General features: G+C 43.0%; 1 protein-coding gene across 3 annotated transcripts; it reads left to right on the top strand.

The window, feature by feature from the left end:
• The first annotated feature begins 644 nt into the window (after positions 1-644).
• On the top strand, positions 645-12,778 carry LOC121538969 (zinc finger protein Rlf). 3 transcript variants are annotated; one of them, XM_041847127.2, is made up of 9 exons: positions 645-840; positions 3,043-3,197; positions 3,438-3,519; positions 4,332-4,467; positions 4,614-4,816; positions 5,873-6,009; positions 6,152-6,293; positions 7,310-10,567; positions 10,646-12,778. In XM_041847127.2, the coding sequence occupies exons 1-9, from the start codon at positions 661-663 to the stop codon at positions 12,248-12,250; spliced, it is 5,898 nt and encodes a 1,965-aa protein (XP_041703061.2). In that variant the 5' UTR covers positions 645-660; the 3' UTR covers positions 12,251-12,778. The 3 variants fall into 3 exon arrangements, with proteins under 3 accessions (XP_041703061.2, XP_041703059.2, XP_041703058.2); XM_041847125.2 differs by having other exon boundaries at positions 7,310-10,611; positions 10,690-12,778; XM_041847124.2 differs by having other exon boundaries at positions 7,310-12,778.
• The last annotated feature ends 866 nt before the right edge of the window (positions 12,779-13,644 follow it).

Here is a 13,644-nt window from a genome sequence, read left to right as displayed (position 1 = left end):
ACCAATTTGTGAGTCGCTCTGGATAAGAGCGTCTGCTAAATGACGTAAATGTAATGTAAATGTTCTCAGAACCTCCCTGCAACCTAAAAATGTACGTTTCCAGAACAGGTTAAATGTTCACTTCTGTTCTCAAAACATTTTTAAAAACATTCCGTTTTACCGGTCAGGAAACGTATGGCTTCATTCCAAAAACCAATGGGAAACCAAAAACGTACGTTCCCACAACTTCCAATGAACCAAATGTGCTAGTTGGGTAGGTCTAGTAGGCCAGTTCAGAGTGACCCGAACATGTGCTTTAGTATGGTTGGTTTCTTGGTGTTTATTGCTATAGTCCTTCAGATGTGCAGAAGAGCTACAGGGAGGGGGGTACAGAAGGGGTTCCAGCCTCCCTGGACAACTGCCTTGTGTATCTGTTAGGGACAAAGTGGTGGGTTTGTTGGGGATAGTGGCGTATATGTAGGGTTAGATGGTGGTGCTATAACCTTTTTCCCCATTTCCTTTTTTTGTGAACAAAATGTGCACTTTGCAGTCCGACCTCTGAATTGCAGCAATAAGCCACAAAGCGTCTAGTCTGCCGGAAAACTACACGAAGAAGAAGAAGTGGTGAGCGCACGCGCATCACATGAAGGGGCTGCATACGCGCGGTGGCGGGGATTGAAGATGGCGGATAGTGATGTTGAACCAGAGCCCGACTGGAGTAATCGGCCTTCCAACACTGCCGAGGACACTCTCGTCGCCATGGAATGCTTGCTCACCACCTTGAGAGCGCTTGAAGCAACGCTCAGGCAACAAGACATTTCGGAAATATCATCCACCGAATATTGCGACAACTTCTGCCAGGTAGCTAGCGTGCATGCAAAACTCAAAGGAAAAGCAATGTTTTTTCGCATAGCTAAACTAGCTAGCTAGCGATGTTGGCTGTGTACGCGCCAGCGCCAATATGGCCTTTAGCTGCTAGCTGGAACATTTGACCAGGATAAGCGAACAATATGCATCTAATGCACAATAAACGATGCCTGCAAAGTATAACACAACTGCATGACATGCCCACCAATGATGTGCAAAACATAGCCATGCTATCATCAGTTGAGCTACCTAATAGTTAACTAGCTAGCTAACGTTAGCAACCAATGTTGTCATGGTTGTTGTGCAAGCTTGTCCGAGAGAGAGACGGATGCAGTGGTCCAGGACGACAACTTGCAAAATATTTTTGTACTAAGTCCAGGCCATACAAACTAGTAGTTAACTAGTTTATCGTGCTTCTATATGCAACGTTTAGACTATTTAAAGTAAGCGGGGCGGGGCGTTTCACGTTCTGTTTATCAGGTACTTGCAGGCATGCATGTAAATAGGCCTGCAGTGCAAGTGTTCTTCGTCAGCCTACTTATCAATTAGCCTAGTTAGTTTTATTTATTAGCCACCTTTATTTGTTAGTTACAACTTCAAGCTGACTTGTTTCAATATCGAGTTAACGAACTAATTTGACCCTCACTCTACAAAAACATGCTTTCTTGCTAGTTGATGGCAACAACGTGGTTCAACCACGTTCATTTTGTTTTTAACACTTAAGTAAGCAAAGGTGATGGCTACACTTGTCAAACTCAATATTCAACTATACATAATTCGAAAATGAAGACAATTTTTTGTTTTAAACATATTTTTCTGTAGTATCAGTTTGCTATGATATTTCCTCTACTTTTGCAACATTGAGAGTTTTTAAAGGGACAATCAGATTGCTACATCCGTTTTGACTTCTTAAATTCATGATATAGCCATTGATTCTTGAAGAATATAACTTAAAAATGCCTCATGAACTTAGTTGAACTGTCTTGTTTGTTTTATAGGCTTTTTTCAAACTAATATCTTTGTAAACAATGTAATTGTAAACACACAGTATAGCCTCAACATGGTTAAAACTATAATGTTTATATAATTGATGGTCAGTCCTTGTGTTTATAGCTCTGTCTATGAATTTGATAGTGCTTACTTTGCTCCAGCCCCATCCCTCAGCTGTTTACAGAAACAGGGGCGGGGAGTTAACTTTATTGTTTGAACTGCAGATTTCCCATTTAACTATTTTACCAAAAACCCTAAACTGGGTTAATTATAGCTGCTAACCATTAATTGGGTGTTAGATATACCCAGGCTGGAGCTCATTCTCTGGAGGAGTGACTCATATTTACCCTAGTTGGAGGTTAAATTTAGCCAACCCCCTATAATGGTGGTAAAGAAGTGCACACTTAGGGCTCTTGGCAGGAGGGGCTTTGGGGAAATGTTGATGATTTGACAGACTGGGGGTCCACAGCTCTCTAGGTCCACCTCGTCTTAGAGCTGTCAAATACATAGGCTGCTCCCCCAGGCCCAATCAAGGTAAAGAGAGAGTGCAAGCTGGGACCAATCAGACACGTACCCCCCTCCCCCCTTGCAGGAAGACCCCATACCCCCCCTCCCCATGACAATTAAAATGTTTTTTTATAAAAAATATATTTACCTTCTACACATAGACGGCGTAAAAGCAAGACTCATCTCTTCGGACAAGAAGTAATGGGCCTTTGTAAGAAACTGAAACAACCAATTCCACCCAACTTATAATATAAATAATATGCCATTTAGCAGACGCTTTTATCCAAAGCGACTTACAGTCATGCGTGCATAAAACATTTTTTTGTGTGTATGGGTGGTCCCGGGGATCGAACCCACTACCTTGGCGTTACAAGCGCCGTGCTCTACCAGCTGAGCTACAGAGGACCACAACTTAGGAGGAAGAATAAAATATATCCTAGGGGAACACTCTCTGTAGCCTCTTCCCTCAATGAGCCTTGCCACACCTCACAGGTAGACTAATAAACAGTGACATATGATGCCTGCTATCAACACAATGTCTGTGGCATTCAGGGTGTTTTCCTTTAACTAAATAAGCTAGCTGTTAGTTGGCTTAGTCCTAATGAAAGTGAAAGTGCTAAAAATATTTTTTAGTAGCTGCAACCCAACTGCCTGTTTTTTTTTTTTTGTAATTGAAAGTGTTTTTGACTGTCTTTGCAGGCACTAATGGACTATGCTGGGAGCAGGAATTCTGTGGAACATGGGCTTCCTCTCCTGGAGGTCTACTGCCTGGCCATCAACTGCTTTGCAGCTTCAAGGCCACATCTCACGGCAGACTCTGACACTGTTGCCCTGGTGTTGAAGAGACTAGCACTGTGAGTGAACTCAGAGTAACAAAGTGCTTTAAACTGTTATGGTTGTACCTAGCTGCTTCTTCTTTTGAAACCAGAGCAGTATAATGTTCACCTTTTCTACTGTGTGCTTCAATACATAGCCTTTTTGTTGTTGACATGGCTTCATTGTTTTTTTCTTTGTGCTGCATGTTAGAAATAGATAACATTGTGTCTTGAAGTTTCACAAGTTGTCCTTCATTGTCTCTGTTATTTTGCTTCCAGGAGCTGTTTTGAACTGTTGCTATCTGTGCCTGAAAACGAAATCCCTTATGAGGCCTGGGTTCAATTTCACCGCTCTGTTCAGGTAAAGGATTTGCTGTAAGATGTTAAGAAATAGTAGCTAATGAGAGAGAGAAAGAAGATGGAAGGAAAAAGAATGCGTGGTCGACTGATTGAACTATAGAGAAATGGATGCAGTATAGAGAGGTTTATTTACAATCGCTTGGTGGTAGTATTGACTTGCTGTGTTGATGATGAATGGCAGTGGCCCAAGCAATGTTCTCTGGAGAATACTACATTACACACTGGTGCTGTCTGATAATGTGCCGGGGTTCTTGACCACCTGGGGACTGTTTAATAAGAAGTTGGCAATCCACCAGAGGGGTTTGAGTAAATGTTTTGCATTGAAAGTAAATGTGTTCTGGAAGAAGGGAGTGAAAGCATGAGAGCACATTAGCAGGGGAATTGACAGAAGTTTGCAGTAGTGATTTTTTTATTTCCAATCCATATCTTGATATTGTGAGGGCCTGTCCTATATTACATACTTTATAAGGCCGGGACAATACCAGTATCGCGATACTCGTTAGTATCGTGGCAAGGAAACAAAACACGAAGCGGATTTTAACTTCTTTAGTAAAACAGCCCTAATGTTAGAAACAAACATGTTGTCATCCAGAGTCACATTTATTTTCCAAGCTATAGCACACAATATTTGATATACAGCATGTTTTTAACGGACCAAAGAGTTTGGTCTGCTTCATGTTTTCATTTTTGCAGCAGAAAAAATATTGCAATATTGGTATTGTCACAGCCCTATTACTTTACCATGCTGTCACTGTTACCTCACGTGACATTTGTGGCACAACCCCTTTGTGTATGTTCTTGCGGGTTTTGCAGGTGGCCCATGATGCCTTGTTGGAGTATGGGAGTATAGACCTTCAAGCCCTGCTCCAGATCACAGGGGAGGGTGGCGCGTGGAGTAACCCTGTCCTAAGTGCCCTTCTCACCGGTCATCCCACAACCGCAGAGGAAGGTCAGTATCACCACCTTACTGTATTGTCAACAGTGCACAAGCAGCAGTGACTGTAATAAACCTCATCTTGTCTATTTGATGTATTTTTGTATGCGTTTCCAGTCAGCCAATCAACTAGCATTTGTTGCTCTGTCATGTTCCTGTAGTTGACGCGTATATCTCCTTGGAGGGGGAGGGCTTCATGGAGATGCGGGTTAAACACCTGGAGAAAGTGGGGGAGGTGGCGAAGGCTGTGGTACTGGCTAAGGCCTGTGCTGAATGCCATCTTGTCTCCAACCAAACCACCTTCCGCCAGACCTACGTCTCTCTCCTCTGCCAACTGCTGCCGGGCGAGGAGGCCATCATGGAGGTCTGTCAGTGTGTTGTTGTGATAACAGCTTGTTTTTTTAGCTCAGCTCCGTTGCATGATTATTCATACTGCTATTTAAATAACTTTCATATAATGATGTTATGAAAGGAAATAAATGTGATGTCTTAGTGAATTTGACAGTGTTGTTAGTTTCAACTCATTTGCCCTTAAAATGTAAGTGATATGGTCCACAATACTGTAGTTAGTGTTTTCAGAAAGTATTCATACTTCTTGACTTATTCCACATTTTGTTGTTACTGCCTGAATTAAAAATGAATTCAACAGATTTTGTTTTCTCACCCATCCACACACAATACCCCATAATGACATAGTGAAAACATGTTTTTAGAAAATTTTGCAAATGTATTGAAAATGAAATAACGAATTATCTCATTTACATAAGTATTCACACCCCTGAGTCAATACATGTTAGAATCACCTTTGGCAGCGACTACAGCTGTGAGTCTTTCTGGGTAAGTCTCTAAGCGCTTTGCACACCTGGATTGTACAATATTTGCAGTAATTAGTAACTTCACCATGCTCAAAGGGATATTCAATGTCAGCTTTTGAAATGTTTTACACATCTACCAATAGGTGCCCTTTGCGAGGCATTGGAAAACCTCCCTGGTCTTTGTGGTTGAATCTGTGTTTGAAATTCACTGCTCGATGAGAAACCTTACAGATAAGGGTACAGAGATGATGTAGTCATTTAAAAATAATGTTAAACACTCATTGCACACAGTGAGTCCATGCAACTTATTATGTGACTTGTTAAGCACATTTTTACTCCTGAACTTATTTAGGCAAGCCATAACAAAGGGGTTGAATACTTATTGACTCAAGACATTTCAGCTTTTCGTTTTGAATTAATTTGTTAAAATGTCCAGAAACTTTGACATTATGGGGTATTGCGTGTAGGCCAGTGACACATCTCAATTTAATCCATTTAAAATTCAGGCTGTAACACAAAATGTGGAAAAAAGTCAAGTGGTGTGTATACTTTCTGAAGGCCACAGATTTGGCCTTTATTTGTTATTTTTATTTTTTATCCCGCAGATATCCAGACTGGACTGTAAGGATGTGCTGGATATTACATGCAATTTGGAGACAGAGGGAGAGGATAACACGGCCTTCATCCTGTGTACTACCTTCCTAACTCAGCAGCTGCAGCAGCAGAGCCTGTACTGCTCCTGGTGAGTTTTCAGTGGTCACTGTCAAGAGTTGGGCAAAGCATATGGATATATTGAAATTCTTATTTCTGGGCTGGTGTGTGATTTCGGGTCTTGTTCCAATGTTGTATTTTTCTATGCTGCTTCATCTTTTCTGTCTTTTTAGGGAGCTCACACTGTTGTGGAGTAAGCTGCAGAGAAGGATCGACCCATCTTTGGAATCACTGCTGGAGCGTTGCCTGCAGCTTGGTGCCATTGCTAAGACTGTCTACCATCTGCTCTTCCTTGTGCGTGTCATCCGGACAGAGGTAGGAGAATACAGACTTTTCTCCCTCCTGATTTTGATATGTCATTGCAATATAAAGTTTTGACTTATTTTTTTTGAAATATCAGTTACAATTTCCCAAAATGTAAAGTAACTGCCCAGTGTTTCCAGATTTCTATGAAATATTACCTATAATTACTTACAATATGAGTGAAATAGTTTTACTTCAATTTTTTTTTAAATTATATGTTAAAAAGCAGCTTTTCTGTGTTGGAATGTTGTAGGCGTACCCCAACAACAGAATGGTGTGGGCGTATAGACGGGTAGGTTGTTTAGCAACAAAAGCGACGTGTGCGCAACTGGGGCAAAACGGACGGGTTGGCTTAGACTGTTGACAACATGTAAACTATATTTAGTCTTCAAATGTTTAATGAAAACATAAATACATTTGCACAATGAGCACTTGTTGTCTCTGAAATACTTTGTTACAATTGTTGGTTAGCAAGCTAGCGAGTTTGAGCCATATTAGCATAAACATGACAGTCAAAACACCTCCAAACAAGACATGGTATCAATAACAAGATACAACATGCTGAAACGAGCCACCTGCAATTCCCCACAAGGCAGATTCTTGTCATTGTTGCTAAACATCTGAATGTTCAGAATCATAACAACGCACGCCTTCTGGCCACATCAATGCGCGTGCATCATTTTCATGACGTTGTCAGCCAACCTGTCTATACTGGTCATTAAATATTCATGCAAGTAGACCGCTGATTTGCCAGCTCAATCCTCCTCAGGGAGATGACATCATGTTCTATGAGGAAATGGCAAGCATTTTTGAAACGGTCTGTTTGAGATACTGTTTGAGGTTCGGTTTTTGAAGTGTTTTTTTTCTCCAATTTATACTTTGGCCACATAAGAGTATAGGACCAGTCAACAATATTATTTGGATATGAGTTAACAGAATATAAACTTTTAAAAGTGGGCAGTTACTTTAAATGGTAGGCCACTGTCACACCATTGGGAAAAAACGATCTCCTCTTGTTTCTTTTACAGGCAGAGGAGCTGGGTCTGGCTTCATCTGTGGAGTTATGTGTTAAAGCACTACAGCTCCCAAAGCAAGAGGACACAGAAACGAGGATATCTGTGTGCAATACTGTATCCTGCCTCCTACCAGACGATCTTGAGGTGTTGCGGGCCTGCCAGCTGACAGAGTTTCTCTTAGGCCTCTCTCATGTGGCCTTCAGCTCTCTTCAAGAGCTCTATCTGCGGCCCGATCAGAAGTATGACCAGGAAAACGCCATCATCCCCAACTCCCTGCGGTGTGAACTGCTCCTGGCACTTAAAGCCCACTGGCCTTTCGACCCTGAATTCTGGGACTGGAAGACACTCAAGCATCAGTGCATCATGCTGCTGGGGCTTGAACCTGAGCCAGAGGAGGAGGAGAAAGAGGGGGGGCAGGAAGAGGTTAGTCTTGAGCAGGATATAAAGGAAGAGGTGGAGAAGGGATTTGTTGATATGCCAAGAGAATACGTAAATGGGACAAGTGGTAGCATTGATGGTCATTATGAAGAAAATGAGAGGGACAGTAAACCACCTTCAAAGCCAGATGCTGAGGGTACCTCGGAGCAGGGCTCACTGCAGAAGAAATACAAGTTCTTCTGCAAGATTTGTGAGAAATCTGTTACTGAGACTCGAATCCTTCTTCACTCTAAGAGGCATGAAGAAAACGGTATTTCCACCTGCCCTGTCTGCCTGAAGAAGTTTAAGAGCAGAAAAGATTTTATCCCACACACCAAACTACACCTTCAAATGCCATCCAGAAGCACTCGACAGAAGAAAAAGGACAAAAAGAGGATTGATTTGGATAAAGAAATGGAGGAGGACGACCTGGATGACTTGGAGCCTGGTGAGATTGCCCTTGATCCATCCTTAATGCTGTACTACCAGTCCACACATGATCCTGATGTTCTGGAGCACATTTTAGAACAAGCTTCATCTGCACCCAGGAAGCCTGGTCATGAGGATAACGTCACATTTGATTACATTAACGTTCATTTTGAATTGCAGAATCGTGACATATACACATGCCCTGCCACTCACTGTACAAAGACTTTTAAGCATTCCAAGTACCTGGGTGTGCACCTTAAATCAGAGGACCATGTTGGGGACGAGAACGTGAAACATTATTTTGAAATGAGAGACCGTAGGGAAAAGTGCACTTACTGCCGGCGCCACTTCATGTCTGCCTATCACCACCGCAGGCATCGGCGTGTGCACTACGGTGACCTGCCTTACATGTGTATGGTCACAGGTTGTGGCGCTCGTTTCAGCACCTCCAATGAGCTTGTCGCACACAAGCAGAGCCATGGCTTTCAACTTAGCTACCAGTGTGAGCTCAAAGGTTGTAGTCTTTCTTTCTGTGACTTGGGGCAGGTATACCACCATGAAGCACAGCACTTTCGTGACGCAGCATACAGCTGCACTAGCCTTGATTGCAAGAAGTTCTACTTTTCTAAAAAGGAATTCGGCCGGCATTTAGCCACACACGGCATTACCTTCTCTGAGGACGACTTTGAGGCACAGAGGAAGGCCAAAAGAAAACATCTTGACTCCATAACTGAGGAGATAGCCAGCCCCAAAAAGTATTGTGACACAAAGACTGTACTGGAGGAGGTAGTCAATGGGGAAAACAATGCTGCTTCCTCTACATGCAGTGCCTCACACATGTCGAGTTGCAAGGAGCCCAAGGGCACAATGGCATCTGTTGCTGTGTGCTTTGATGGAAAAAAGTTCACTTGTGGTTTTGAAAGGTGTGGATTGACCTTCTCTAAAGCCAGAGATGTCCACCAGCACCTAAGGTGTGTTCATCCAGAACATTTCAAGACTGAGAATAAGGAACGCAAAAATCTTGTCAAAGAGAAGGGCTTGAAATCTAAAGGTCTAAAGGTAAAAACAGAGCACAACAACGATGACAAGAACAAACATGAACTTGCAGCTTGTCTGCTAATGAAGGGGTCAAGCCAGGAAAATGCTTGCCCATCTATTAAGAACACAGCAACATCTCCCTCAAGCCTGGACAATGACCCTTTGAGAGAGATTTTGATTGGGCTTAGCCAGCTTAGTTTGACTCTCTCCAGCTCTACAAATGGATATTGTGAGCCCTTCCATCCAATCTCAGGATCCACATCAAATATATCCTGCCATCAGGGTCTTGGCACCAGGTCCCCAGTTGTGTTTTTGCAAAAGAGAGCGCCACCCGCTGTTGGCAAGAGGGTGAAACTGACATCAACCACTGAACCATCAGTACCCCACAGTCTACCCTCAGAGCAACACTTGGATGCAGACCAGGTCAGCCCTTTTGTTTTGCAAGCCTCTACTAAACCATACTTCTGTGAGCTTAATGATTGCAACTTTAGAAGTGTGACCAGCACAACCCTAATACGCCACTACATGAACAAGCATAATTTCTCAGAGAAGAAGGCGAAAGGAATGAAGATCCTCAAATCACTTACATTTAAGCCATTTAAGTGTCACCTCTGCTTCAAATGCCATAGAGAGAAGACGGACTTGAGGGTTCATTATCTTCAGACGCATAGACTTAGCGAGGCAGTTGTGGAGCAAATGAGCTGTTGGTCTAAAAAGCGGGTTGAGGGTAAACCCCCAGAACCCACCAAGCCAACAGTCTCTATAACACAACCCCCAGAACCCACCAAGCCAACAGTCGCCTTTACACAGCCCCCAGAACACACCAAGCCAACAGTCTCCTTTACACAGCCCCCAGAACACACCAAGCCAACAGTCTCCTTTACAGAACCCACCAAGCCAAGAGACTCCTTTACACAAAAATCTCAGACCCCCACCTGGCAACACCCCTCCTGGCAGCAGAAGTACCAAAAAAAGAAAATAATGCGACAAAACATTGTACAATTTGCTAAATCTGGAGACAAGCATAAGAAATGCAGTCACCCTCCATCTTCTGTGCAGGATCACTTTGAAGAGGAGGAACGTGAAGACGGAGGTATGCGAAGAGGCAAGGGCGGCATTTATACGTGCAAGCACAAGGACTGTGGGGTGCTTTTCTCCCACGCCTCCAGTCTTTATCGCCACCAGAAGAAGTTTCATTCACCGGTGATGGGACATCCTTCCGTGCTTTCAGAAGACCCGGCTTTACAGAAGTTTAGGTGCAGCTACGCCAACTGTAATGCTTCTTACCTCCTGAACAGTAGCTTGGTGCGACACACAGAGAGTGAGCATCCTAACCAGGCGACCAGTAGCTTAAAGCGTCACAGAAAGAGTGATCATCCTAACCAGGCGACCAGTAGCCTAAAGCGCCACAGAAAGAGTGATCAGGCAACCAGTAGCCTAAACAGTCACCGAAAGAGTGACCAGGCGACCAGTAGCCTAAAGCGCCACAGAAAGAGTGATCAGGCAACCAGTAGCCTAAACAGTCACAGAAAGAGTAATCAACCTTACCAGGCGACCTTGTGCTGCAAGTATGACGGCTGTACACAAGTGTTCACCCAAAGCAGTAGTCTGAAAAAACATGTACTCTCTAGCCACCTCAATTACTATGATTCACTCGTATTACGTCTCCAGAATACTCACAAGGACACGTCAGCCACTGGATGCCAAAAGAAGCTGATCATCACATCTACGCCACAGAAAGATGCAACCAAGCTACCCCTCCGGCAATCTCTGAGACACTGCCCGAAGTCTCCTGAAGATGTTAAGGCTGAAGAAACTAGTGAAGAGAGAGATGAAGATGATGGTGAACATGTGTCAACTGAAAAGAAATCCAGAAGGTTTGAAGATATGGTATTCCGTTCCCATGAGGAGGCCTTACAGATGTGCCAAGATCGTTGTCAACGTGAAGCCTACCCATGCATGGTGCAAGGTTGTGATTCTGTAGTCAAATTTATACGTAGTATGCGCCGTCACTATTTGAATTGCCACAAATTAACCAATCAGGCTTTTGAATTGAATGAGGATAAGCTTGTGTTTAGTGCAGAGAAACTGGATGAGCTGATTCAGAGGAATACTGTATTATCTGCTTGCCCTGATATGACGAGGGCACCTAACGGAGTTCTGAAGATGGAGTATCAAGCAGAGCCAGAGAACCCAGGTGGTCCATCTGTCCCTATGAGTCTGCACTCCATTGAAGCAGAAACACTTGATGAGCATGACCCACTGGGGTTCAAAGATGAGCCACCTGCTGAGAGGAATGTTTTGGTGGGTGCAGATGACTTGCTTTATGGAGAACCTAGTGGGCACACTGAAGAGCCTGCTATTCAGAACAGCCAAGAGGAGAGGCCAAGGCGAAAATCCTCAAACCCGCCCGCTCTTGATCTCTCTCCACCATCCTCCCTCCGATTCAGTGTTGATGAGGGCTTCATGGACAGTTCAGGCAAAGATGGTGGCAAACCAACAATAATTTCTGTGCCATTGCCCTCTCCTCAAGCCCGCCAGCCACTTAAACGTAAGAACGAGCTCTCTGAGCTCCCTCCCATTCCAAAGGACCCCCAGCCTCACAGCCCTCCCCCTCGCACATTTGACCTGGCTACTTATAAACCTATGGGATTCGAGTCGTCTTTCCTGAAGTTCATACAGGAGAGCACTAAGGATGATGTGAGGCCCCGGGCTTCTCACTGCAACAGCCACAGGCCTGAACCGCCCGTGGTGTCAGCTCGGCGGCGGGATTCCTACAGACGTAACTGTTCTGTAAAGGAGAACAGCCAGATGGGCCTCACTACTACCCGTAGCAGGCGGGCTCGATCTTCCCCACTTCAGCCTCTTCCCAGGACAGGGGAATACACATCAGTCCAGAACTTGCGCCTCATCTTAGAAAAGGCTCTGACAGGTTGTGGTGACCTAGCCATTAAGCAGTTGCAGTACCTCAGGCCCGTGGTGGTTCTTGAGAGGCCAATGTTTTCCACCCCCTTGCTTGACCTCTTCCCCACGAAAACTAATGATAAGCTACTTCTCGAAGGTTCGTAGAACTGAGTACCTTTGTGTCCAATATAAAGACTATCCCAGTGTTTTTTTTCCTAATGTAATTACTACTCTGATATTATCAGTATCTTTTAAGTTGCCAAACTGATTAGCTCAAGTACCTTAATTGACATACAACAGATACATGTGTAAAACGATCCTTCCCCTGATTTTTTAAAAACCTCTTTAGAGTATTTGTATTACATTTCTGTCAGGTGATGAACGTTCTAATGTATATATGCGTCTTATCACTACACAATGAAGTTTTATAAAACATTTTCGAATATTATTTAGAAGAACGTTGTAGCTCATTGTACCATTTCAATGCTATTAATTTGTTTGAAAATAGCTTTCATGGGACAGAAACATCTCATTTGCCCACTAATAACTTGAGGAAAAATGTTGTCCCCTCTGAATATCAAGACACATTTCTTTTTTTTTTCAATGCAGTGGGCAGACGTGTAATGCTTTATAAGAATAATAAATGTTTGAATAGGCCCTTTCAAAAATATTAAATTGCATTGTGTATCTTTATTTTCCTTGTCATGCATTTACATTGATTAGCCTTTAAACTCTTCAGGGAACTAGTCAGTATTTCTTATAAAAGTGACATAGTGGACTATATTTTCACTATCTATGAAAATATACCCATTTTACATTATAGAGTGGCTTAGCTCCTGTTCGCCCATTGCATTTTCAACTCTACTGATGGTTTTCTCACAAAGGAAAAAAGTGTTTATACAACGAGTGTGCCCACTCTGGTAGTGGCATGTATGCTCTAGCAAACATTGTGCAGGTAAAGTACTGTATCTGCCTGCTGTTGGCTAGAGTGCACGTATAGCCTATAGGGTGAGATTATTAACAAAATATCAAGATTATTTTTCTTTGTCAAACTGCAGCAAAGCATCAATGAACCAGAATAAGACCCTCTATTTATTGGAAATGAGCATCAAGCTCATCACCTTGCACTTTCACCACCCTGTGAAGTTCATAATCATTTATTTAATCTGTCTGCATGTTTTCCCGACAAGTCGTAGTGGGAGGACCACACGTCATCGCGATACTCCCAAGTTTTCTTCGATATGACGGTTATTATATCAATATTTGCACATAAAAGCGTATCCACTGACTTTTCTTGCATAATTTAATTTTATCGACACAAAAAAGATCCCACCTAGTCTAGCGTAGTTGGGTTTTGTCCACATTTGGAAATTTGACAGACAATGTCTGTTTCCATCAGGCCTGTCGTGGCATTTTTTATCCGACAGGTACTTTACTTACATAAAAAGGTTGGATGAAAACCTAGTTTGACATTTCAGATTTAGGTATGATAATTTTTCACTAAGTAGTTTGGTTGTAGTGAAGTACACTGAACAAAAATATAAACGCAACATGTAAAG

Source organism: Coregonus clupeaformis, unplaced genomic scaffold (genome assembly GCF_020615455.1).
Source record: "Coregonus clupeaformis isolate EN_2021a unplaced genomic scaffold, ASM2061545v1 scaf0007, whole genome shotgun sequence".
In the NCBI taxonomy this organism is placed as follows: Eukaryota; Metazoa; Chordata; class Actinopteri; order Salmoniformes; family Salmonidae; genus Coregonus; species Coregonus clupeaformis.
This window is presented reverse-complemented; position numbering and strand designations above follow the sequence as displayed.

What these genes read in the sequence shown, in the direction of transcription:
- LOC121538969 (XM_041847124.2), top strand. Translation starts at nt 661, where the DNA reads ATGGCGGATAGTGATGTTGAACCAGAGCCCGACTGGAGTAATCGGCCT. An exon ending in GTGTTGAAGAGACTAGCACT is followed by an intron (nt 3,198 to 3,437) that starts GTGAGTGAACTC and finishes TTTTGCTTCCAG; the next exon opens with GAGCTGTTTTGAACTGTTGC. An exon ending in TCCCACAACCGCAGAGGAAG is followed by an intron (nt 4,468 to 4,613) that starts GTCAGTATCACC and finishes ATGTTCCTGTAG; the next exon opens with TTGACGCGTATATCTCCTTG.